The sequence below is a fragment of the Octodon degus genome, unplaced genomic scaffold (genome assembly GCF_000260255.1).
Source record: "Octodon degus isolate 3935 unplaced genomic scaffold, OctDeg1.0 scaffold00133, whole genome shotgun sequence".
NCBI classification, from domain to species: Eukaryota; Metazoa; Chordata; class Mammalia; order Rodentia; family Octodontidae; genus Octodon; species Octodon degus.
Genome location: NW_004524709.1, coordinates 5780284 through 5807956, shown reverse-complemented (window position 1 = coordinate 5807956; position 27673 = coordinate 5780284). Strand labels below are relative to the sequence as shown.

Below are 27673 nucleotides of genomic sequence, written 5' to 3'. Positions count from 1 at the left end.
TAACTTGCATGATGAATGCTCAAAATGAATTCTAGTGCTGAAATGAAATGAACTCAAGGAACACACATGGACAGAAGATAAAATGTATACCTCTCCCTTGTGTGAATCTAGCACCTCTCTTCCCAGGAATAGTGCTGTGACCAAATTTCAAATGTCCTGTGTCTAGCTGTGAACTTGGTCTGATGGCTGTTCTAAAGGTGATAGAGGACTGGGGGGGATGGCTCAGTAGAATAAGCGCTTGCCTGGCAAGTGCATGGGCCTGAGTTCAATCCCCAGTTCCACACACAAAAAAAGTTTTGAACTAAAGGTGATAGAATCTTGCCTGTTGCATTTTGTATGTTAGTTCATTGAATTATGAAAGTTGGTGATTAGAAAAGCTAAAATAAAACTTCAGACCTAAATATCATCTTGAATGTAGGTTCTTTCGGTGCTTGTTTTATAGTAAAAATGTAGTTAAAGAGCCAGAATTTGGTATAAGATTCAGTTTCCTTTTACTTGGTAAGGAGATTGTAGGTAGAGGCTAACCCTTATATAACTCAAACTTCAATGCCTATCATTATCTACCAAAAGAAATGAAGTGTTGTGGCTGACTGACTAGGTATGTGTTAGTTTTCAACACTCACTTCACAGAAGGTTTAAAAATGGTTTTCCTATATCATAGATTATAACTCACTGGGGCCTTCGGTGAGTATTCCTTTGTGTTGCAAGAATGACTTTCATTTTACAAGTCTTATTTTAGTTGGTCCTTAATACTGTGCATCTCAAATCCTCTTTGAAAGAAGATGGAGTAAGACATCTAAATGAATAATGAAAATAACAGAGCATCCCTGTTGGTTTCTTTGGGGGGAGCCCATGGCTTTTCTCTGTACTTGTGGCTTATCTTTAAGCATTACATAAACTTGTGCTAATGAGACCTAAACACATTATTAGAGAGGCTCATGGTAAGGGGGAAGCCAGAGAATGGTGCACTGGGCCTGTTTCTAACTGGCCCCATACTTCAGTACCACTTGTCAAGGCTGCAACTCAGGTCCCCTCCCCAGAATAAAAGCTTTTCCTTTGATACTGCCAAGAAGAGATGGAGCTAATACAATGGCACTTGTACCTCTAGGTATGGTGGACAGGGTTTGTGGGACTAGCAACTTAAGGAAGAGCAGCACATCCTGAATTCAAATCTCGTTGCTTATCCAAACACGGAATTTGTGTGTCTCTGGAACACTGAAGGAAAATGGATGCTGAGAACCAATGGACTTGCCATGTTGCTCCGCACACGACTCCATCCTCTCCAGGTGTTTCACTGTGGTCCAGTAGCAAAGGAGTCTAATGACTTAGAGAGTTAGTAGAAACTGATCTTGCTCCGGTGGTTTCCTTACCCAGGTACCCAGGCCAGCTTTCTGAAAAGCCTTAAACAGCTGCTGTTTAACGGACTGGTAAGTGTGAGCCCCTAGCTTGGCCTCACAGTACATAGATGGTGTGTCTCCATGGATTGGTATACGTGTGCTCAGCTGTTGATGGGAAGAAGAGAGAGGAAATTAACGGCCCGCAGAAATAGGGTCCTCTACAAGAGGAATTTTACATACAGAAAACCTACTCTTGAGCTCAACCTTTGGTTTTTCTTTAAAACAAAAGAGCAACATTATAAAGAGCAACTTTAGTGATAGTTACCAAGCTCTATCATGTGGTTCTGTGGAAAACTCAGTTATCAAGGAAATTTTGGGAGGGTCCGAGTGTGGCTGAATAGAGGAGGAGTCATGGCTGAGAGACTCAGAAGAAGCTTTGTTTCATCAAAAGTGGAAAAGATTAATGAACACAACTGATTTTTTTTTCAGTCATAGGAGGAGGATTAGGGGCTTGAAGAGTCTGGTGAGGCCAAGATGGCTGTTGGCACTACATAACATTATGTCATGCAGGAAAGACAAAGAGTTTTAAAGTTATTTTTAGTGGATCAGGAGGACAATAAAAACCGCATTTTCCACCAGCCTTCTGAATTGTAACAGACAAAACTTGAGTCAAATATGGCTTCAATTTCTGGGTGGGGGTGGGGGTCAGAAGGTAGGAAGGCAGGCCTGTGGCAGGGGAACTCTGAAGGCAGGGTCTTTTGGGCAGACTGTAGGTCTGTAGAAGAGAAGAGTCTTTTTAAAAAAATGATGAAATCAAAGCTTCTTTGACCTTGCAAAGCCTTTAGAAGAAGGCAGACATGGGAAAGGGCCCCAGAGGAGGCAGAATGGAGGCTGCAGGATGCCTGGTCACAGATCAGTCCACGTATGATGGCCATGGCAGAGACAGAGGCTCAGAGCTGTGTGTGAAACTTTCAGTGTCCTCTATTTAAACAATGATGCCTATTGGGAGTCACTGCCTGGTTGAAGAAAAAGCGTAGAAAAATGAGCAAAATGTTTTCTTTTTTTAATCTGTTGGTTTCCCCCCAGTTATTTATTCTTTGTTTGTTTATAGCCTTCTATGCTTTTGAAACTCAGAAAAATGTAACTTTCAATCTAAACCCCTGAAATGTAATTCCTATCCCCATTTATGGAGGAGAAAGGAGGTTCCAGTTCATTGTTGTCATGGAAATGCTCAGGTTTCAAGGTTGAGGGGGATTCTAACCCTGACATTCATTACCTCTAAAATTTGGGCAAATAACCTACATTTTCTGAGCCTTAATGTCCTTAGAGTCAAACTGGGAATAACATTGACCTTAAGAACTTGGTGTGTACCCTTCTAACGATATGTTGGGTAAAGTGGCTGGCACACTGTATTAGGTGGCCACCAATAAACTCCTTCACTACTTGATTTCTTTGAGCCACAATGCTGAGTCTCATGCTGCTGGTCTGCGGACCCTGCACTTGGGTTGCAGTGTCTTCACTGGGGAAGTTCTGCTGGCCTGGGCAGTTGTAGAAGGCCCAGCGGGAACTGGATTTTGCAACCTGCCGCAGACCAAATTACAGCCCACACCCATGAGGTTGCTGAGGACTTGAGTCTGAAGCCAGCCTTTGGCAGCTTTTCCCCAGAAAGGACAGGAGCCACCTACCCTTCCATACAGCTGCGCCCACCGGGCAGAGAACACGTGCTTGCAGAGCCGGGAGGAGCCCCCGCAGCTCCGCTTCCCAGTTGTGGCATTAATAATCTCCAGATCTGCATTGCCCACGACCCAGTTCACGCTGAAGTGGGGAGACTTTCCTGGCTGCCGCGCCTCTGCATTACTCACTCCTGTCAAGAGAGAAGCAGGAAGCAGCCAAGCATTAATATTCTGGCCCCAAGCGGGGCTCCCAGGAGAGCAGCTAATGGGAAGAAGGCCTGTGCTGGCACTGCTCTGACATATATATGTGCACATCGTCCTGCCTTTTCTCTTCAAAGCGCGGTTAGCTCTCCTTGTGGTCATCATTTTACTCATAGGGTGGAGGCTGAAAAATCTTGCCTGACCCTGTTGACAGTCTCCTGCTGAAAGCCATTGCTGTACCTGTTTTTAACCTTCTAATTTAAAGGGTTTTGTGGGGCATCTTGTAATAAAAAATTTGGCCCTGATTTTCACCCTCCTATATTTGTTGAGTGAATTAATAGACAAACAGAGTCATGAAAGAACAATCTAAGTGGGTTGGGAATATAGTTCAGTGGCATGGTGCCTTCGTGGCAGGAGTGAGGTCCTGAGTTTGATTCCTGGCACCCCCCAAAAAAACCAGTCTAAGAGTATGAGTACCAACTGCAAGCCCAGCCCAGTGCAAGCCAAATAATAAGGGTAGTATATAGTACCAGACAGACTCTTAGGTTTATAGTTTAGTTTATGAAAGAAAGAGAAAAGCTAATATAAGTGAAATGAAAGTATTCAGATTAGACAATTAATCAAGTAATCTTATTTAGAAATAGTAATGGCACAGAATTTTCAAGATGCATGGTAAATATTAAAATGTGGGGCCTCTTTTTTGGGAGCTATTAGTAAACTGGAGATGGCAACAGAGCCTTAAACCAAACCTGGTCTTCCTAAAGTTATGCAGTATGACTGGGTAGGTCACATCCTCCTGAAGTTGATTTTTCCCAAAAAATCTAGATGTTTAGGGAAGTCTCCATTCCATAGTCTTCTTTGTCGGATCATATGCTCTTACTTTCAATTGGTGCTGCCCAGTCCCTACAATATTGCTTTTTCTACAGCAGAGCAGAGAGAGGAGGCAGAGCATTTCGACTCTGATGGCATCTGCTTTTCTTTTTTAAAAATTTTTGTCTTTCAAAGAGAGTACAAAATAGTAGTAAGGCAGAAAAATTACAAGTGATACAGAATTTCACTTGACAAAGTAATACAATTTTCACAATATTTTTTGTAATGCATAGTGTTGTCTTCCAACCAGTTATTCATATTACTGGATATATGCATGCAAAATTGGAGGAAGAAAAAAAGATATAACTATATAATAAATTAAGAAGAGAAAAAGGAGAAAAAATTAAAAAAGGAGACAAAACAAATTAAGCATTATCTGCTCTTTTCTATAGGCCAGCAGTAATGCACATTACCATTGTCCAAACCATCCTGCTTACGTACATAGACATATCTCTTTCCCTGAGCATCTGCTTTTCAATGTGTGGGGTGCCCTTGTTCTCCAGCTTCTAACTTTAACCCCAGTCTCAGCTCCTTCTCATCCACATTCCCACTCCTCCTTCTGCTGAGAACTTTCTGGAAAAGCCAGGCTGAGATGCCTGATACCATGCAGTGAATACATGCCAAGACTCTATCCTGTGAAATTATCTTGTGGATTCCAATACGTGCAAGATTCTGGTGCTGATTACTTTCCTGATGTGCTATCTGTCTTCTTCCCTTCTTGAAGGTTATGTTTGCCAACCTGTGAGTTTTGGGAAGGGATTGACAGCCTGGGATCATGGTGCCCTAGGTGACCACTGCCAGATGACTTCTGCTCTCTGGACTTTTTCTTGCAGACTCCATGCATGACAGATGTGCCCTTCAAAGTTCTAGGGCATGTGCTGGACAGACAAGTCTTTGCTCGGAGGCTAAGTCTCTGCTCAGAGGCACATGCTTCACCACAGCTGAGGCTGCTGGGAAATCCAGCCTCTCATCTGCTCACTTCGTGATATTAGGGGACAATAATCCAGAAATCCTCTGTAAGTGCTCCCTATCAGCACCTTTTGAATCTTGCACCACTCATAGCTGCTGCAATATCTCCTGCAAGACACTTTCCTGAAACCCAGCCCAGCTGAACCTCTCTTGCCTCTAATCCAGGGCCACCTTGTAAATGCCAGCTCTGCCCTTGCAAAGCCTTGCCTGCCTCCTCTTGTACCTTCTTGCCCTTCTCCTCTCTAGCTGTGGAACATTCTCAGGCCTGTTGCATGCATTGTGCGGCAGAATGGAGCTTGCAGAGAAGCACTGGAGCTTTTGGCAGTGCGTGGGCTGAATTTTGGGCCCTTGGGGGTCATAGTGAGGTGTCGCTGATGGCTGGTGTCAAAGTCCAGGGGTTGGGAGGATTTTCAGTGCAAAGCCCTGGCTGGATGAGTACAGTGAGAGCTCTGGGGTGGAAGCAGACTTCCTGAGTGAGTGCCGTCCCTTGTTGAGCGGCACCATGATCCCATCCTGCAGGCAGCCTTCATTTAAATTTAGAGGAAGGCACTCAACTCTGAGCTGGGAAGTTCCAGACCCCACAGTCCTCCAAGCTCTACCTCTGACCCAAGGGATTCTTCACTAGAAACAAAACACCCCTTCTGAGCTTACTGTTGTCTGAATTTGTTGCCTTCTATCTACTCCCAGCCTGGCTCCCAGACTGAAAGTCACCCTGAAATCTTCTTTGGCCACAGATGGGCAAATGTTGGACATTCTGGTTGATTCCATTCATGTCAGCAATCCCATAGAAAAGGTCCACTGTGGCAGCTGCCCAACCCCAAGAGCCAGGCGGGGGGTACAGTCTGGCCCATTGGTAGCCATGGGCTGCCCTACTGGGTAGGGGCTGCCTTGTCAGGCAAAGGCAGCTGCTCAGGTCAGGGATGACTGGGTACAAAGAAAGGCAGCCCCTGCTCCAGATTTGCATGCAGCCAGGCTTAGCAGTGTGACAAAACCTTCTTCTCCTTCTCCACCCCTCTACCCTGCCTCCCCTTTCCCTGTTTCCCATTTCTTTCTAGGCTTTACAATGATTAGGCATGACCACCAAGGCACAGAGCAAGGGCTTTTTCAAAGTCCTACATTCTGAACTCAAGGAAATCCAGGGAGTGCTTTAAGTCCACACAGGGCCTGCTCGCTCCTCTTGTGACCCACTTCCTGCTCTCATCCATTACTTTTGCTGAGGAAAGCGTTTCTGCTTTGGGGCTGGCTCTCAGCACATAGGCAGCTGCCCTAGAGGTGGCTGTGACCTGACTAGGCTATTGTCCCAACCCCCTTAGCTTCCAGCTTTGCCAGGGTCCAGCCAGTGCCGGGATGGATCCGTGAGGATGCTCTTATCAACCTGTGTGCTTGCTGCTCTGTCCACTTGAGCTGCAGCCAACGGTGGAGCCAGGGTGGTGTAGCGAAGGGCAGGTTGGTGTGAGCCTGTGGCATTCAACTTGTCCTGCAGACAAGACTGGTGACTATGGAATTTGAAGACTTGGGCACCAGCCCATCTTTGTTCTGGGACCTTGACACACAACATTCTGTCCCTTCCTTTGCTGAGAGTGAGAACTTTGTTTCACAAAGTGATGTGAAGATAAAAAAGGCAGATAAGGATGCTTCTAAAACATCAAGTGTTACGGTTATTGTTATTTCTGTCTGAAGGAAGATTCAAAGGTCAGTGATAGTTTGTAGAGTGCCACATAAGGCATGCAGATCAAAACGTTCCAATTATGTTACAGAAAACATTTTCAACTCAATTACAAATCACTCAGTTATTCCAAAAATGCAATAACTAACCAACAAAGTTAGGATTCTTTACATGAAAGACATTTTGAAAATTGATGTATTTGTTCAACATATTCACTCACTACCTCTTTTGGAACCATTACTGCATGCTTATTCTTTGAACCCATAGTTTAAGGATTATCATTCTTTTGTTCTTTGCTTGCAAATACACACATATGCACACGTACACACACATACATATACACACACACGTACATAAATCTTTCCAAATGATGTGGAAGAATAGCAATCCTTCTCTAGTCCGCCACCTATAAAAAAATAAATGTACTACAAAGAGATAGGATTTAGAATGTTTACTAAATATTCATGCCAGTAATATAAATCCTGACATCATTGTAATTAATGATTGCCACTGATTATACCCAAAAAGATACAGCCACTGTGTTCCATCAGTCTCACTTGGGCATAATATGCAAATTTTCCAATGTACCATGAAACACACAATTACCTCACAGAACATTTCTGTCAGTCTAGCACTATTTTCCCTTTCTGTAGGACAAACTGCATGGATAGATCATGTGCAATCAGCAGGTAGTGGTGGTTTCTTAATCTCTGATGGAGAGAGAGAAGAATATCTCTCTCTCTCTCTCTCTCTCTCTCTCTCTCTCTCTCTCTCTCTCTTTCTCTTCCTTCTCCTTCTATCAGTACTGACTGAGGATTGGACAAAGGACTATACTGAGCTATATTTCCAACTCCTTCTTATTATTTAGAATTTAGAATTTTGAGATAGAGTCTCACTAAGTTCTTCATTTGCCTAGAAAATCAGCTTTGCCATGGTCCCGACAGTGCCTTTAACCCCAGTTGGTACCAGGAATCAAACTCAGGACCTCACTCTTGCCATGAAGGCGTCCTGCCATCCAACTATATTTCCAACCCACTTAAATTGTTCTTTCATGGCTCTGTTTGTCTATTAATTCACTCAACAAATATAGGAGGGTGAAAATCAGGGCCAAATTTTTTATTGCAAGATGCTCCACAAAACCCTTTAAATTGGAAGGTTAAAAACAGGTACAGCAGTGCCCTCAGCAGGAGGCTGTCAACAGGATCAGGCAACTTCTCAATTTTTCAGAATTTTGAGATAGTCTCACTAAGTTCCTAAGCTGCCTAGGCTGGGCTTGAACTTGTGATCCTCCTGCCCGAGCATGTCAGAGCGCTGGGACTACAGGTGTACATCACCACATCCAGCTAGGAACATTCATTTTATAACTCAAATCTTGATGAGTGCCAGGCTGGCTGCTTTTTCTATGAGAACATTGAGGTCTCCTGGGCATTGGTGTCAAATCTCTGAGGAAGGCTCTCTTTATCTACTTGTCATAAAAACATTTCTTGCCAACCCATGCTGCTTATATTTGCTTTCCTGTGTTTTAGGATGATTCTCTCCATTGTCTTTTCTTCCTGAATCATGTGTCCATATATAGTTCCTCAGACTGAACTGGCCTTCTGGAGACATTGACAAGATGAATTGGCATCCATATTCTTCCTTTCTGTCTTTATTTTCTCCTGGAGAAGATGTTGGCTTCTAAGGAAACTCATTCACATACAGGAAAAATGTAATACCCTCTAGCTATTATTTTATAATTTTAAAAGAAATTTCCACGCACTAGTGTTGGTGCTTTTCCTGCAAATGCGCAGAGAACTTCCCACAGAGCTTGTCTAAAAACTCCTTTGTTCACTGACCCACACACCACATTTATTAAGCCCTGTACAGGCCACAGAGGACTCATGTAGCTTAACACAATGCTAAATTATATGGTGAGTTTTAGATAAGCTGAAGATGTCATATTTGCTCATTTCTAAATATGAAAGTCTGTTTTGTGTTGAATTTTTTCCTCTTTTTGACTCAGAGTTGTGAAGATGACAGTAGACACATAGTCTTGGGGTCATTTTTCCTGAAGGGACATTAAATTATTTAAGATAAAAATCAGGTCACAGGGACACAATAAATAACAGCCACAGGTATACGCTAATATATGCTCAAGATGCCCATTATGTTTCCCAAGATACTACATTAATACATGTCTTGTAATCCAGCTCACTGAAAATATAACCTGCTACCTCCATTTCACAGCATTAAGCACCTTCTGGATGTTATTCAGAAATCTCATTCTGGTGAAAGGTGCCAAGATATATCAGAATCTGCAAGTTGGCTTTGGGCCCTAACACTAGGTTAGATCTTAGGAGAAAGTTTTCATGGTCTACACATGGAAAACATGAGAGTTGTGCTCCAGTGAGAAAAGAATGTCCTCATGACAAATGAATCCTCAGGGTCTCAGCTCTGTGAACAAATGACTTAGTTTAAGTTTATGGGGCCAACTGACACATAGACACATACATTGATGGCCTCTGATCTCACTCTGTGGACCACCTTAACCAGAGATTTTGTGCACTTGCTCCTTAACAACCATAAATAAAATATACAACAAAACAATATAAACTTCAAGAAACTTTTGTCTTTAATGAATTTCACTTAAGTGAATTGTTTTGTAATACAAGAACAATGTTGCTTGTCTTAATGTGGTTTGCCTAGGCAGAGAAGATTATACTCTAAGAATGTAGTAGTCTATTCGGCTTCTGTGTCTACTGTGCTAGCATCCTGGTGGCTTAAGGAAAACAAAGATGTACCTTCATATAGTTTCTAGAGATTTGAAGTCAGCAATCCAGGTGTATTAATCAGCTTTGCATTGCTAGGACAAAATATGTAACACCCACAAGTTAAACGAGGAAAGGTTTATTTTAGTTTCTGGTTTCAGAGGATTTAGAGGACGATCAGCTGGCTCTGCCATCGTGGCAGAAGGGCAGAGTGGAGAAAGGCTGCCCATCTCGTGTCAGTCAGGAAGGAGAGCATAGGAGAGGAGCTAGATAGCAAATGGCCAGGGAGCAGACTCCATTCCCGAGGCCTTGCTTGCGTGACCCACTGAGACATACATAAAGTGTGCTTTACTACTCTGGGCATCTCTCAAGCCAAGCAAGTTGACACAGAGGATTAATCACCTCAGTGGGCCTCATCAGAGCCACCTCCTTTTGGAGGCTTTGGAGGAGAATCCCTCCTTGACTTTTCCAGTGTCCAGTAGTGATGGGAATGCCTTGGCTAATGGTTGCGCCACTCCAATGTCTTTTTCCACCTTCACACAGAGTTTTCTGTGTGCCCAATGCCTTCTTGTAAAGACAGATGTGACTGCATGTGAGATCATCTCATGTCTGATGAACCTTCATTTAATCATACTTGCAAGGATCCTTTTCTAAATGCAGTCATTTCAGGTTTCAGGGATTGGGAGTTGGTATCTTTGGAAGCTATTATTCAGCCAAGTACAGGTGCTACCATTGAATTTTGGAAGCTGGCCTATGAATCAAAGGGGAACACTTTATTTTATTTTATTTTTTATTTTTTTCCATAATTTTATTGAGAAACAAATAGCAATGAGACAGTTTCAAACCAAATTGGTAGGACAGTTATAATAACACATTGCATACATTCTTCCTAGTGGTTAATTGCTGTACAAGATGCAGACATGATATCCTATTTATGAATACCATTAGAACAAATCCCTCTATTCATTAAGAGAATGTAACTATATATCTATCCTAACCATTTTGAATACAAAATGGACATTCATCTGTATCCCCTTTTTTTGTTAAGTTCCGTTACTTGAATATTATAAGTGTGTAAACTCAGCAAAATATTCTAAAAGAGTCCAGTAGCCCATAATAGTATTGGGTCTTCCACTTGGCTGGCAATGTCAGAAATTGTTGACCTGAGTCCCAAAGGGGAGCTCTTGCTGAGGGAATAATCTCACCCTCTGGGCCCTGCTTCATGGAATGACTAACCAGTAGTTGCTCTCCCACTGCTTCTGGGTGCATCTGTCTTCCTCTATCTCAGTTTCAGTGAGGCCCTGTTGGGGTGGACACCACCTGGTACCCTGGCACAGCTGCTCAGAGGAAGGGCCTCACTTTAGCTGGTAACCATACAGAGTCATGGGTGGGAGCACAGGACAGCATCTCAGAGAGGTCTCTCTCAATCAGCCTCTAATCCAGTAGGATCTGGGATTTGGAGACTTGCATAGAAACTTGAAGAAATGGTTAGGGAAAAGCAGGGATTCCTGAAAAATCCTATAACTTGATAATGCTCTAGGACCACTTTTTCTTTAGTAATGATGTCCTCTGACAAAGAACCCCTGCTCTACCACAGCTGCCCTATCAGAGCAGGTCCTGATAAAATGGCTAATAGAAGTTCGACTTAATACCTACCACAAACATGTGGAAATCTATCCATTTGTAAGTACACTACACAATGGGTGGGTTGTCTTTTATGATTTTTGGTAGAGCTATTCTACTTGCAAGTAGATCTATTTGCAAATAAGCTGATCTCTACTTGCCTTTGAACAGATACTCCAGTAGGCTGCCCAATGGAGACCAGCTTGGTGAGGTTTTGGGATCTGTCACTTGGATGCACACAACTGTGTTAGAAGGGCGGGCTGGGGAAGTAGACCAAGGTCAAGAATCACTTCTATGACTTACTAGCCGTGTGACCCGAAGTTAATTAACTTCCAACTGCTCCTCCTCCTTCTCCTGCCACAAGCACTTTGATTATTACCACTGCCACTGTGGCCACTACTGTTACTCCTATCATTATTTAAATGCAAAGAGAGCAAATCCACAATTCACCCATGAAAATGAGTTTTCTTACGGTTCACATAGCTATATAAAGATACCTTACTTGAAAAAAAAATCCTTATTTACCTTTTTAAAAAAGGCATTGTATAAATGATTAATTATAGTATGCTTTTAAATAGCCAGCGAACCTACTATATTCAAAGTGTAATTCACTTTCCCAAAATTAAATACAAGACATTTCAGAAATGTAATTTTTACATGAAGTGAAGCAAGTCTATAATATGAGGCAGCATTACATTTAATTTTGTGAAATGAATGGAGTAGCATGCTTGCAGGCATGCACAGAATCCTAAAATTGTAGGAAGAGAAGGGGCTGCTGGAATTTTATATCCTGCTGGGTACCTTGTTGGTATTCTTTTTCTCTCCCCTAATGGAACTGAAATTAATAAATTTAACATGAATTTATGGATTTGGGGTAATAACTATTAAGGCTATATTAATGCCATTTTATTCATTATTATTAACATGAACATTATCATAATTGCTACTTATTTTATAGTTACTGTCTTCTCTGGGTTTTATTTTCGGAGACAGGTTCCTACTATGTAGTTCAGGCTGGCCTTGAACTTGGAGTGATTCTTCAGCCTCTGTCTCCTAAGTGCTGGCATTATAGGAATGTGCTACCCCACCTGGGTGTCTTTCTTGTTTTTCTTTTGAGGTTATGAGCAGAATATATTTACCGGGAGGAAAGAAAGCTCATGTCTTAAAGAGGCACTAAAGGGGGCCCTGAGTAGGTGGTCCCCCTGGGTGTCTTAACAGAGCATATTCAATGGAAAATATATAAAGTGTATCATGGATTCTGAAGACAGTGCGTTAGGACTGAGAGTGGACAGTTGGTCTTTCTGTGGTGAAAATGTCCTAACAAGTTTTCTGGGTGTTTAGAAAACCAGTTCATTACAGCGTCCCTGCTTGCTTTCCTTCATCTGCCCAGCTGATAAGGTGATGGCTGAATATCTAATGTTTGAAGGCCACGTGCTGCAAGCTGTGTGGTGGCTGCACGGCCCACAAATGTGTGAGAGCTCTACGTAGCATAAATGTCACCAGCACAGTGGCATTTTCCTGGGCCTCTGGTCTCCTCCTTTGTGCCCTCACTGATGCTTTTTGTTCTTGGATCAATGGGATTGTGATCTTGCACGTGAGGACAGACAGCGTTGGTCTGCTTTCCAAATAATTGAAGTGCACAGGCTCACAGGTCATTTGGCAGATGTGAAACTTCCAAGGCCTGAACACTTGAGGAGCTCATTTTTTCCACTTTTCTTATAAGACCAGACTCTGTTCATCTAAGTCCTTGCTGCCTCATGGTGACTGAAAACTTACCACACGCTAAGGAGTGACCTAGATGACCTTCACTGCAACTTATAGTCTGTCTTTTACCCAGTTCACCCTCCAGGCAGCCTTTGCAACCTCCAGAAGGCAAGCCCACATCTACCCTTAGATCTGGAAGTCAAACAATAATTTCAAAGAGTCTCAAGTTTGTGATGTGGTGTTTCTCAGCCACTGGGAAGGTGACACCATGTCTATGGCAGCCTTCCTGGAAGAGCCTCTTCTGATTCCTACCTGCTCATTCCACTCTGCATCTGCATCCCTGCCTCACTTCCCACACACCCTGGAAACTCTTCCTGCATTGCGTTTGAATTACACACTCCCCTCTTTCTATTCTTTCTGTGTTTCATTCCCTCATTCCTTCAGAAAGATGCCACCTGTCACCATTTCATGAGATCCCATGAGAGATCTCCAGACCTTTTCATTTAGTCTCAAGGGTCAAGCAATGGCCATGACTCATCCACATGGCTGACACTGACAAAGGTTCTACAATCTGAGGTACAGGATCTCAGGATAAATCCTGAGGGGATTTCACTGACCTTATAAGACTCAAAAGCTACAACTCTTGCTGCATAGGTCCTGCTTTACCTTGGTCTTAACCATCCAGTAGAAAAGTATAAAAATGAAATATAAGAAGTAAAGCCATGCTGTTATGTTTAGCTATAAGGGACTCAGGTCAACAATTTCTGACACTGCCAGTCAAGCAGAAGACCCAATACTATTATGGGCTACCGGACTCTTTTAGAATATTTTTCTGAGTTTACACACCTATAATATTCAAAGAATGGAACTTAACCAAAAAAAGGGGATACAGATGAATGTCCATTTTGTATCTGTGTATTCAAAGTGGTTAGGATAGATATATAGTTACATTCTCTTAATGAATAGAGTGATTTGTTTTAATGGTGTTAGGATATCATGTCCACATCTTGTACAGCAGTTAATCACTAGGAAGAAGGTATGCAATGTGTTAATCATTGAAACTGTCCTACCAATTTGATTTGAAAAAAAAAAGAATATTTTGCTGAGTTAACACACCTATAATATTCAAATGATGGAACTAAACAAAATAGGGGATACAGATGAATGTCCACTTTGTACCTGTGTATTCAAAATGGTTAGGATAGATAGTTACATTCTCTTAATGAATAGAGGGATTTGTTCTAATAGAGTTTGTAAATAGGATATCATGTCCGCATCTTGTACAGCAAATAACAACTAGGAAGGAGGTATGCAGTGTGTTAACTATTGCAATTGTCCTACAAATTTGGTTTGAAACTGTCTCATTACTATTTGTTTATCAATAAATTTATGGGAAAAAATCACAAGACAATAAATGGTGAAAGAAAAAAAAAAAAGAAAGGAATAGCCTCATAGTCAGAGGACACTTATCCAAGTGGAAGCTGTCTTCGACCTGTCAATTGTTAACTTTTATTTTGACAATGACAGTACTAAGTAATAGAGTTTAGTAGATCAAACAGTTTCATTTACATGATAGGTGGGAGATGATTAGATTCTTTTGTAAGCAAAATGGGAATATGAATATTCCTGTTACTCTGTGAGCAAATAAACATCTGGTTTAAGCATCAAAAAATGATCCACTGTTCTATACATTTATGAAAAATTTGTAACTCCCTCATATATCTATGTTAGTAATAAAATAAAAATAACATGACCAATTATCATATAGCTAAAAGAAAATATTTGCTACTGCCTCACTGAGGGGGTCTCAGGCACTTTCTCAGTCCTGGGACTCAGTAACTGGCATCAACAAATACAAGAGGAGAGGTCAGTTTCAGCTCACAATAAGCAGCTGCAGAGCAAAAGTGGCATAGGGTAAGGGCCTGCCTGGGAGGAAAAGCTGCTCACGTCGTGCTAGGGGGAAGCAGAGAGAGCAGAGGGAAGGCAGAGAGGGAGTTACACCATTCCAGGGAGCAGCCTCAGTGACCCATCCACTTCTTTTGACCTGGCCCCATGCCCAAACATCACATTTAGCTACAGTGTCCCTGTGACCAAATCACCTTTCAAAAGCCCCATACATGAAGCTTTGGGTGGATATCTAGACACAAATCACACCACTGGAGTATTTTGTAAAATACTATCCATGATGATTAATGTCAGAAATTTCTCCTGAATTAAAGAGGACTGACACTCCATGGAAGATCCTTCAACTTAGGGAGACAATACTTTAAAAACCTGGCTTCAATTAAGTATAAATATAAATAGCAACAGAGAGCTTTCTAGAAAGCAAAAAATGGATGGTGTTGGGCAAAATGTATAGTCTAAGTTGGTGAGCGTTTGATAGGTCTAAAATTCCTTCTGATTAATTGCTGTGAAACATGGATGTCTGAAAGTATCCATAATTCTCATGTATATTTCAGTTACTCATTTTGACTATTTCAAGACAACATACACTAAGCAAAAGACAGATGCTATTCTGTATTTACTGCCAATACTCTAATGTTCACTATATGAACATCAGTCAAGCATCTTAAAGAACTCATGGTTCTATAACCAATTCTCTATGTTTGTCTCTCAAATTTAATGTTTGCTGTCAAGACCTTTTCATTTGTTGTAAAAATAATCATAATTTTATCTGTAGTGTGGATTAGCAAAGGTCAAGATTAAATTCTATTAATCATGTCATTAACCTGAAAACAATTGATACTATCTAGATATTTTCTTTCTTTCTTTCTTTCTTTCTTTCTTTCTTTCTTTCTTTCTTTCTTTCTTTCTTTCTTTTATGAATAAACTAAGACTCAGCCTTTTTTTTTTGGTGGAGCCAGGGATTAAACTCAGGCCCTTGGGTTTACCAGGCAAGCACTTATTTTACTGAACCATCTCCCCAGGCCTACAGAAGCATATCTCTTCAGCTTGGTAGAACAAGTGGCTATTTCATATTACATTTTGTTCAAAAGATCTGTGTTATGTTTTGTGTCTAGTTGTCTCCCAAAAACCTCAGGCAGTCATGGGGTGGGGACTTCTAGAGTTTGAGATTAACTCAAGATCCACTGGGATTATGGGTTTTAGGATAGCCTGAATGTAACATAAGGGAGACAGAGAGACTCTCTCTCTCTCTGTTGCCATTGTTGCTGCTGCTCTCCCTTGTCTCCTCTTGCTTTTGGCTGCCACCGTGAACTGCTGCCCTCTGCCATGTGTCAGTCTGTCCTTGGAGCCAACCGAGTATGGACTGAAACTAACTGTGAGCTAAATAAACCTTTCCTTCCTTCATTTTGGATGTCGGGTATTTGTCCCAGCAACAACAGAAGAGTAACTGAGACAATCAGTATTTAAAGTATAGATTTTTACTAATCATTATTCTCACCATTTTTCCACCTGTGGTATTTACCAAGAAATAGCAAGGATGAACTCCTTTAGGGTAGCTATTGTCAGGCAATGATAGAACTTTGCTGAAGGAATCAGGGCTCTTGACAATCTTCTTTTGGGCTTTCCGTACTGAAGCTTGCCATAGGTTAGCCTGGTCTGGGCAGAATTCTTCAAGTATATCTTTTGAGAACATTAATATGTATGCTATGGCTGTGTCAATATGAGTATCTTTTTCAGCTTGGCTGCTTCTTTTTAGATCCAGAACTGATTTAGCCATATCTAAATTGCAGGGCTTCATGCTGCTAATGCATGAGTTCCATCTTCTATAGCATTTCTGCAAACTGATCTTGAGAGAAGCTTCAAGCAAATTTCACTTGCTTGAGTGAGGCTTATTATTATTGCTATTATTCATTTTTTTTTGGTGGAACCTGGGATTGAACTCAGGCCCTTGAGCTTGCCAAGGAAGCGCTTATTCTACTTAGCCATCTCCCTGACCAATTATTATGATTATTATGAGTATTATTATTATTATTTTTTTTTGTGGTGGAACTGGGGATTGAACTCAGGCCCTTGCGCTTGCCAGGGAAGTGCTTATTCCACTGAGCCATCTCCCCAGCCCCTATTATTATCATCATCATCATCTTTATGCAGGATATTGCTCCTTTTCTTTGGCAATAAATTCTAATGACTTCTTTTCAGAATTTGCATGATTGGTTTGTTTCCATAATTGGTTATTTTTTATTTTTATATATATTTATTTATTTATTTATTTATTTGCAGTACTGGGGATTGAACTCAGGACTTTGCGCTTGCCAGGCAAGTCCTTATTCTACTGAGCTATCTCCCCAGCCCCATGATTGGTTTTTAAATGTTCATCAGGATCAGTGAAGCTAAGCTTTAGGGCTTGTTTTTAGTGAAATACCAAGGTTTAGGCTCATTTATATCTTTATAATAATATAAACCATATAATAAATAAGCATCTAAGCTGAAATGTTTAGTCAGACTGCGCTTGTAGTGTGGGCAGGTGTCACTCAGGCTAGGGGGCACTCTCTCACTAGTAGATGAGTGAGACCAATCAAGGAGGCAGAGTGGTGAAAAAAAGAGAACACGACCCTCACCAAGACAGATGAAAAGTCTCTTAAATTCAGCTTGGAAATAAATCTAAGAAACACAGTGAATTTTGGGAGTACCTGATATGGGAACAGTTTTGTCTTGTTTGAAATTAGTCATTTTAGTCTTAATTAGTGATTATTTTTAAGAAAGGCAGGAGAAAGAAAGCAAAACTGGACCTGCAGTGCTTTATCAGAACTGTGGAAATTACTGACCACTTAGAAAGGGAAGAGAATGAATTTGAGGCAGATCTTTTAGTTTAGTGGGGAGCAGCAGATGAGGCCTTTGTTGATAGCAGCAGCTGTGTGAGGACAGCGGGAAGCTGGGAGTTAGACAAGCTTCAGCGGACTGGTTTGTCTCTCCCACACCCATTCACCATGAATTAGATGTTGCCACCTCTTCAGCTACTCTTGTTTTGCATTATTAATTTTTATGTGATTAAAAAAAATAGGCATCTAAGAAATTGCACTACACTGCTATAGGAGTGGTATGGGAGAATGTAGGGTTTGCAATCAATCAGATCTGAATTCAAATACTCTATTGATAAGCTGAGAATTTTCAGCAAGTAATTGAATCTATGTGCACCTCTTTTGGCATTTAAAAACTAGAGATAACATCACTAGTCGTTGACTGATATGATGATTGAATGAGAATTGTCACAAATTCCCACCAAGTGGGAATTCAAGAAGTTGTATTTTTCCTCCCTAAATGATACATACAGCCATTTTCAGAAGGTGTTTTCTGAAGTTTATCATAATTGCTCCATGAAGTTCAGACTTCTAAATTGTGTACCACCAATTCATCTGTAGACTGTTTATTGTCATAGAAGCTGTTGTGATTTGGGTCATGGGACTCTACAGTCCTAGACACAGCTATGGCTCTGGCCCCAAGGTAGCCTTTTCCAGTGTGGATCCAACAGGTCAACTAAAACTCAGCTTACTATGTGTATTGTGGTCCAGGTACTGTCTAAGACCTTGCACCATATGATGGGTTTGGAGTCAGCCAGTCAGCTGGCGATGGGAGTAGGGTACAAATATGATGAAACAGTAAAAAGAAGAGGTGCAAGCACTCTGAAGGTAAGATCACTAATGGTGTGGGTATCTTCCTGCCTTATTAACTCAGTCCAAGTGGTGAAGAAATTAATTTTCCTCCAACGGCTCAGCAAGGTGAAGTCTTAATGTAAAATACTACCCTCTTTCAAGTAGTCTCACTGAAGTCTGCTAACTTTGGACTTCAGGTTTTCTTTCATTCTACATTTGCAAACCCCTGTAGTCTACAAACATCTTTGGATTTGAGTACAGGGAAAGCCACTTTCAGCCTGAGCTGATCTCGAATCTGCTGCCCAAATGCCACAAAAATCTCCCACAGCTAACCAAAGGAATTACAGAATCTTATGAATTGGGCCTTATATATTTAGAAAGTATAGAATGTCAATAGGTGAAGGAATTGGTTTGCAATGATCATGCAGGTGGAGGCGGGTGATTCTTTGTTTGCCTTTTCTAGTTTAACCTTTAGGTCTGTAATCTTATTTTTTGCAACAATACATAGAGGTGTTAAATCTCTAAATAGTACTGTAGAAAAAATGGAATCACTTTTGTGATAGGAAGCATCTTTTCTCAAATACTTGTTTAGCATAGTTCTGTGTTTTTCATGAAATATTTTGTTCAGTTTCTACTGCTGGCTCTGTGAGGCCCTGAATCTCACAATTTAGAACAATTTTACAATTCTGGGACTAAATCTTAGGTCTAACTACTCCCACATGAAATAATAAAAGTGGCTCCTTTATCTTCTTGTCTTCTATTTCAGATGGTTTGATCTAGGACTAAATCAGCAAAGCCCAGGAGTATTGGTCTACTTGCTTTTGGAGAAGAGACTGTGCCCACTCCCCATGGGGTGCTATGTTTTATCAGTGTACCAGGCTGTTATTTATTTATTTATTTATTTATTTATTTATTTATTTATTTGCAAGCAATCCTTTGAGCATGCTCTCCTCTTCCAGTCAGGGAAAAAACCTCCAAGATCAAGTGTTAGCTGGGAGTGGTGGTGCATGCTTATAATCTCAGCACCCTGGAAGCCTGCTAAGGCAGGAAGGAGAATCACAAGTTCAAGATTCCTAGACAACTCCGTTACTTAGCAAGACTTTGTCCTAACATTAAAGAAAATTAAAAAAGAGCTGGGGATGTAGCTCAATGTGAAGGCTCTAGGTCAATCCCCAGTACACCAAAGAAACAAAATCTAGTGGTTTCTTCTATGCCTTCATGTTGGGCTTACAAGACATCATTAAAATCCACATGCTTCTTTTCAGTTCCCACTAATCTGGAAGTTGCCCTAATGTGGAAGGTCAGTGATCACAGTGAATGAATGTTATTTTGAGACATCATGCTTGCTCTTTTCTAAGAGGTACACACAAAACTGCACGCCTTTGTTGCAGTGTGTTTTCATGGCAACCAACTATGTACCTGGTGGGCTGAAGTGAAGGATCTCAGAGTCTCTGCGACAGGTAAGAGACGTGGCTGGGTTTGGTGTTTGCCAGGCCACCTCGCGGCCTCTAAGATGAGCTTCTGCTTGTCCCTTCCACTGGGAGCACAGGGCCTCTGGGCCCTACAGACCTAATCCTCCAGCTTTGGGACTGGGGTCTGGCTGCTACTTGCCTTTTTTCTGCATCTGCTCACCCACTGGCATGTCGCTGTACAGTGGTTCCTATAGACCAGCACCAGAAGGGGTTCTGGGCTTCTCAGACATTTGCAGCATCACTAGGGGCTTTTGTGCAGCCATCACTGGCTATTTTTAGACAATGACACAAAATGTGTGACATGCTTGGTTCCATTATGCATTCATGCTACAATGTTGCCTATCCCTATATTCAGACATATATTATAATCTATTTGTGTATTTTTGGTCTCTTAGAAGTCTGGACTATTGCAGTTTTCCTCATTAAATCTTAAATAGTCATTTGCCCAAATGAGTGCAGTTGGCCTTGAGCTGGCACAGCCAGGACCTGTGTGCAGCCCTGCTGACAAGGTTGTGGTTCCCTTGGGGCAGTGATTTCTTACCACTGAGGAGAGGCCGGTTGTGCTGGTATGAAGTTGGGAGCTGGCCGATGTCCTCCATCCTGTGGCTCATGACCCGGGAGAGGTGGCCTGTGTGGTGTAGACTTCCCACGATGATGCTGTGGAGGTACACAGGCTCGATGAAGTGACAGAGGAGGGCACCCTGTAGTCCCAAGACATTCCACCTGGAATGAAAGTGGGGGCAGAGTCAGTGGAGGCCCTCCTTGCTGGAGGGCGCCTCGGCCCACCAGGGAAATGGACCAATGGTGCACAGTACTGGTGGCGTCCTGCCCTTTAGGCCCCCGTTTGGTCCATGGTGTGAGCCTGGAGCCCTCCCCAGACACAGCAGAGTCCTCAGAGTGGCTTTGGCCTGGGGCTACTAATGATTAACACTGCAGCTCTTCTGCATGTTAATAAAACCAGTCCCTTTCCTAGAAAATAAGTTTTTAGTGAAGAAGCTACATGTACTCTCAGGAACTTAAAATTGGATTCTATAAGAAAGGCACTCCTCTGTCCCCAAAGTGAATCTGAACTTTTCTTCGTATTAACTGGGAAACATCAGAAATTGAATTTGTTTATTTCCGTTTAGGAAAAAATACCATCTTTCACTTTTTTTGTGCTTAGTGGTCAGATGACCTACTGTGCTGAAATAAAATGATCATAATAAATAATCTTGCTTTGGTCTGGGGCTGATGTTGATTTTTGAAGCCCAGATCATAGATCAAGGACAAGGCCATGTTCTCTGAAATAAATATAGCTCTGGCTGAATGTTTTTGCTTCCTCAAGCAAAGATGTGTGGAACACTGAAAGACTTTTCCTCCTAAATTTCGGTGGCATGGGTTTTCATGTATTGGTTATTCAAGGCAACATTTTGTGGTTTCCACTCTAAATAACATGTTTAAAACCCAATCTCCATTGGTGGCAATCATTATGTAGCTAATTTCTTACATCATTGTTCTTTTCATTAATTAACATTTCTCCACTGTTGGAGCAATTATTGTGGGGCCTCTATGCTGTACATCTCTTTTCATGATTAATAAGGAGTCATTATATTTCCCTTCCTGAAGCAGTCAATTAACACAGAATTCTTTCCATTAATTACTGAATGTCTCTCTACCTGGAGAGCAATCTGCTCTGAGAACCTGTGACACCAATTGCTTTAAAAAGTTCTCTTTAAATTTTATTCCAAAAACACAAGCAATTTAGCTGGCAATATTAATTTGCCTCTGAAGCATCGCAGTGAATGAGAAACATCTTTTAATCTCATGCAAGAAAAGGCAGCCATCTGGCTGGTGAGAATTTCAGGGAGCGAGTCTCCCACTCTCCCTCTGTAAACGCAGGTCATTAAAGTAATGTGTTCATCTACATAAAACTCAAATGGAATATAAAAGGTAATATTTATATACAAACAGTTTAGTCCTACAATTTAAACAGTCATTGGTTTTATGAAACATTTACTTTAGCCTATCAGATTTGCATAACTTCATTTTAAAAAAAGTATTGTGGTCATTTCTCTGAGTCACTTCATTTCTCTCAGGAAGCCAGGAGAGGGCTGTCCTTGGGCAAATATAGTCTTATCGAAGGGCAAATATCAAAAGGTTTCAAGGGAAAGGACATTTCTGGAAAAACCACAAGTACGTATTACTGATATTCAGGGACCTCTCTATTTGGCAATAGCATTTCTGCCTTGACCTGTGTTTTCACCCCTGCAATCTGATGCATCAACTGTGACTTTTCTACTTTTCCTTGCTTTTCACTGGTGAGTTACCCGATGTCTTCAAAACCCAAGAGAGGAGATTTGTGCTATCTAAGCTTTTCACTGAAGGAACAACACTGCCTGTTGTCAGTTGTGTCTGTGAGATATGGCTTAGTCCCTTAAATCTGAGACCAAAAGACAGACCTAAAACTGAGGAAAAGTTTCACAAAACTGTTGTCTTGGATTTGACACCTCACAGTTTTGGATTTGAAGCTAGTGGGAGAATATTCCAAGGAAAGGTTGTTTATGGCAAAAGATATTGGATCAGTGACAATTTAACTGGGGCCTATTAATTTCCTTACTTTTGATGAAATATAAGAATTTTTACCAATTAAAAGCAGGGAAATGTACACTTCTCCATCTATAGCAAAGTGTTTTCTTAAAACAAGCAAAGTCTTAAAAAATAAAATGAGTACTTTCAGAAGAAACATAGTTTTCAAGACCATCAAAGTATTGGCTTTGAACAAGACTTCTGGAACATACTTGAATGATTCTAATGGTCAAGGATTGTCTAAAGACAAGTAACTTCTGTATACGGTTCTCCTCCTAATAACCTTTACAATAAATGGAACATCAACTTTCTCCTCATCTGGCTATGGGAGTTTAAATTTATTCAGCTATCATGATCAATAAAACCAAATGTCTTTCAGAATACAAACTGTAGAAGTTTCAGCATTCAGTATTGAATGAAAAAATATCTCTCCTTTTGTTCAAATAGCTGATATTACTGCAGGGTTGACAGAGAAAAAAAATCTCGTGTCTAGTTTTCAATATAGACAATCCCTAAATAAATATATTTTTGTCTGTTTGTCAATTATTGAAATACCATGAATAAGAGGGGGATGGATCTGGGAAAAGATAGCATTTCTGCAGCCAATGGATGCAATCTCTTCACTGAGTTCAAACCAGGGCCTCTAAGTTACAATGGGGACAATTACCAGATCCCTGGTAGGACAGACTCCATGTGAGACTGTCACCATAGCTGTGCACCTCTGAGATAAAACAGAGAACAGCAATTGTCATTGCATATTTTGAACAGTTAATCTTCCTGCCTATTGTTTTGACCATCTTGATGTAGCCCCTAGAAAAGATATAATTCTTTAAAATTATAGTGAAATATGCAATAAAGTCTTCAGGTACCCTCATCAATATGCACTTCCTGGAACTTTTCTGTGGGCAAATCTGCCCATTATCTGAACGAACAGCCACGATTAAGTGAAAACATCACTTATGTGCTGCCTGATGTCCGTGAAGTCCACCATGTGTGGCAGGAACAATGGTGAGGACGCTGTGTTCAGTCTACAGAGGTGGTACTCAGGTACCAAATAGAACCATGCTGTTCAGCTAGTCCTTCACACAAGACCCTCTGGAAACCTGAGCTCCTCCTGTTGCCATAAACACTCTAACATAGTTGCTTGTGGTCAGCCTGGCCATCAACATTTTCAATGCTCCCCACATGGTTCGAAGATAAGTCAGGGCTGAGAACTTCTACAATATAGTAGTTAACATGATTTTGGGGTGCTGGGGGGGTCAAACTTGGGGCCTTGTGCTTGCCAGGCAGGTGTTTATGCCAATGAGCTGTCTCTCTGGCCCAGTTAACATGATTTTGGAGTCAAAAAGTTAAGGTCAAATACAAATCAAGACGCTGACCAGCTGGCCCATCCTGGACTTCCTCTTGCTGCTTGGAGCAGCAGTCTGCTCAGTGGTCCCCAAATAGGATGTTTCAACCAACTGCAAGGTCTCACCTAGGAACTTGATGAAAGGTACGTTCTCAGCTTCCATTGAGACCTGCTCAACTGGAAGCCCTGTGGCGAGGCTTAGCAGTGAGTGTTTCTTTTTATTTTTTATTTTTCTCTTTGCAGTACTGGGGATCAAATTCTGGACCTTGCACTTGTCAGGTAGGTGCTTATGCCACTGAGCTATATCCACAGCCTCTGCAGTGAGTGTTTTGGACACTGCTGATTTCTGACACTCACCTGTCTCTATGTTGGGACACAGTTCTAATAGTACTGCTCCTTCTCAGGGCATTTGAAGAATACAAGAAATGTTTAAATATTCTATCCACCTGGGGTGGGGTTGTTCTTCCTTTTACATCCTTCCCCCCAGTCTTAAAATTTCTTCCTCCCATCTCCTTTACAGAGATAGGTAATAAATGCCAAGCCAGAGACACATGGCCCACTCTATTTCCACTTGATCCATACTTTCCTTTGGCTTTTGTAAGTACACAGAAAGTCTGATGGTCCTTTGATTGAGAAATGTCACTACAAGAATTCATTCTGTGGATATACTCTCAGTAAAATGCCAGCATGTCTGGAATATGGGATGTTATTAAAGGATTGTTTGCAATTGTAAAGCAAACAAAACAAGGCAAAACAAAAAATTGAAAGTAATCTAGGTGTCCCTTACTACTGAAGTGGGTAAATACATCAAGTTATATTCATGGGAAGAAAGCATATGTGATGGTGCCACGGTGTGCCTGGCTACCTGTTGTATGTGCCACGTGTGTCTTCCCGGTGGCTTCTTCAATTGTCCTGCTCATTCACAGGTGCTTGGTCTGGCTCTTCCGGCTTCCTGTGCATCTCTTCTTCTGTGTGGCTACCTTCTCTCCTGACCAGCCTGGTGCTTTCCACGATCCAGTTAGGACACTGACCACTGCTCTGGGACTCCTCCCTCCCTGGGGCATAGCCTGTGAATCATCCACAGGGTTGTCTTAGGTTGAGGCTCAGCCCATGGTCTTGTTTTCATGTTTGCAGTTTCTCTTAATCACTGATCTGGATTGTTGGTTTTGTTTTTCAGAATGTGCTCTTCCACCCTTTGAGGTTTGTGTGCAACTCAGCAGACTCCAGGGCTGATTGCAAACTGCGGTGACAATCTGGCTACTCTGCCCACTTCATGCAGGAGTTGAAGTAGTGATAGAGGCAGATTCAGCAAGGCTCTTGATTTGTTGTTACTTCTTTTATATTAGTTAAGCACAATTGAATAGATCACTTCCTATTTTTATCATGAGGTTGTACAAAATTTGCTTAAACTCATAAAAATAAAAATCACCATGTGTTCTACTCTAAAAAAGGAGTTAAAAGGTTCTTAAACCAAACTCTGAAAATTTGGGGTTTAATACTGATAAGGAGCACTTGTTTTAAAAGGACCTACATTTTGAGATGAGAAAATGAATGACATCCTTGTTTGATCTTGATAGCACTTTAAAGAGGATACCTGCCAATAAATCAAGGAGGAAAAGATAGCAGATTTTTTTTTTCCAGAGATGGGCTTGGAATCGAGGGATGGGAGCCTTACACAAAGAGGATATTAAGTAGCAGATCTCTCTACTTGGAAGGAGAGGTCGCTCTTTACAGTCGAAATCTGAGTTTAGGAATCAGACAGTGTCTCATCCTCCAGAGAGCAGCTATCATTTTTTACAGTTCATTTTTATGGAGAAAGTTTTAATCTGTTCATTTAAAGACACACTGTGATCAATAATCAAGCTCAGGTACTTAAAATTAGAAACCATATCTAAAGGAGCATTAGTTCCAGAAGATTTAGATTTTTATATGCCACTCAACTTTTGCTTCTTGGAGACAAAAGCGCAAAACACTCCTCCGGCTTCCTCGCTTCTTTAAGGAGACCGTGGCTTCTGCCTTTTACAGAGAGTACAGACTTGCTTTTCAGGGTTGCAAGAGCTGACCCCATGTGTAGGAATGTTGGATGTGGCAATAGCACTTGCCATCATCTGCCCCTTATTTCTTGGAGGAGCAGGGTTGGTCACTTATATGCTACTAGTCCTTAACCTGTGGTTTTGAGAGTCTCTTTTCCTCCACCTAGTTAAACAACCTATTTTATGTTGTTTCATTCAATATTCAATGGTAATACTAGTGGTGGGATTTGGGGGACAGATTTTACTGTGATTTTATCCATGGTTTTCCAAGGAAATAAGTTAAATGAACAATTTATTTCACATGCTGTGTTTGCTTCCTAAAGCTGCCAAAGCAAATTACCTCAAATAGGGCACTTGAAACAACAGGACCATGTTCTCATGGTTCTAGAAGGCTAAAGTCCAAAAGCTCTCTGTTGGTAGGGCTGTGCTTCCCTGGGGCTTCCAGGGAGGGTCCTTCTTCACCTCCTTTAGCTGTTGATGGCTGCTGGCATTCCATTACTCCAATCTTGGCCTCTGTTTTCACATAGTCTTCTCCCAGGCCCATGTCTATGTAACTTCCTTTACCTCTCTCTCAAAAGAGATAGGATCTGTACTTTCAATTCCTAATTTAGGAGGTTGCATTTCCAGGTTCTTAGAAAGAAGGTATGTTCCTAACTACCAGGCCTCTATTCAGTCCTCTCATCTGAGGTAACTCCATGTTGTCCGATGCTCGTGAGATGTTACTCTTCACCCTCTACCATGGGTAGCTCCATCAAAACTCCACTTTAAGGAGCAAGGGCTACATAGAAATTCTGAGATTGGGAAAAGAAGCTTTACTATAAAAGTATTATTGGAAACATTATATACAGTAGTAATCATTTGGAAACAGCCCAGACATCCGGCAACAGAGAACTAGCCAGCTGATGGCATGAGGATCAGGCATACCATCATGTATGCACTAAAGTGCTCATTATTTTGAAAAAGAGTCATGGCTTCAGTGCTAGGTGTAACTTGTAACATGCAGCAGAATCCCAGCCACAGGAAAAAATAGTATGTTTAAGAAAAAAGGTTAATGGAAATTTAGCAAATACTGGGTGCTGTTTTCCACGACTGTTGGGATATTGCCTGCTATTTCTTTCCTTCTTTTCACTTAAAAAAACCCTTCATTGTGTTTTACTTTTTAATGAGGGGAACCCTCAAATAGAGGACACTGCCAACCATGGACTCTTTTTTTTCTTTCACCAGTAGGGTTAGGACAGGTAATTTCTTTATACTTTTTTAAAATTTCCTCTTCTACCTGGGGGAATATTTCCTTCTTAAAAAAGGGTGCATTTAGGATGGCTGGTGGGGACAGAAACTAGGTTTTGTTTTTATGCAAAGCTAGTTCACTGGCAAGGGGGTGAATTCTCCCCACCTGGAACATTTGAACTAGCTTTTATCTTTAAGAAAGTATTTAGCCCCAGGTTTTGACAAAAATTTCTTTTACACTGAAAAAATTTGGAAAGGAAACTTCGCTTTCAAAACCCAAGAATTTTCCTTGTAATTTTGATGACTGTTCTAAACAAAAGGAATTTGATTTTCTGCTGTGTTCAATACCAAAATTGTATTTGAAGGAGAAAAATTAGCTAGCATGTTTCCATTTCAGGCTTCAGGGGTATCTTTTTCCCATCAAAGAGACAGTAAAGAGCTCTTGCCCTCAAGAACCCTCTGTCTGCATTGAATTTGCCCAGTTGTGGGCCATCCAACTTCAGACAGCGGTCAAAGAGAACATCTCTAACCCTACTGCAAAGCTGTTTCTAAGGGACAGTGCGACCTCAGTCAGGCAAGACACAGTTACTTGCTTTAGAAAGAGACTTGTATGTTCTTTTTTAGAGTTCTTTTTTTATTTCAGAAAGGAATTGCACTCTGATTTCCTCTATATCTTTCTGCTG

At 41.3% G+C, this 27673-nt stretch overlaps 1 protein-coding gene across 1 annotated transcript in view; it reads right to left on the bottom strand.

Annotated features, from left to right (window-relative positions):
* Positions 1-1325: 1325 nt before the first annotated feature.
* The window catches only part of Adarb2 (adenosine deaminase, RNA specific B2 (inactive)), a 223631-nt gene continuing 197283 nt past the window's right edge, over positions 1326-27673 (bottom strand). Inside the window, exons 10-12 of the mRNA XM_004641286.1 lie at positions 20359-20540; positions 3023-3201; positions 1326-1502 (exon numbers count right to left, since the gene is read on the bottom strand). Coding sequence (XP_004641343.1) covers positions 1326-1502; positions 3023-3201; positions 20359-20540 — 538 coding nt within the window. The remainder of the gene's footprint in view (positions 1503-3022; positions 3202-20358; positions 20541-27673) is intronic.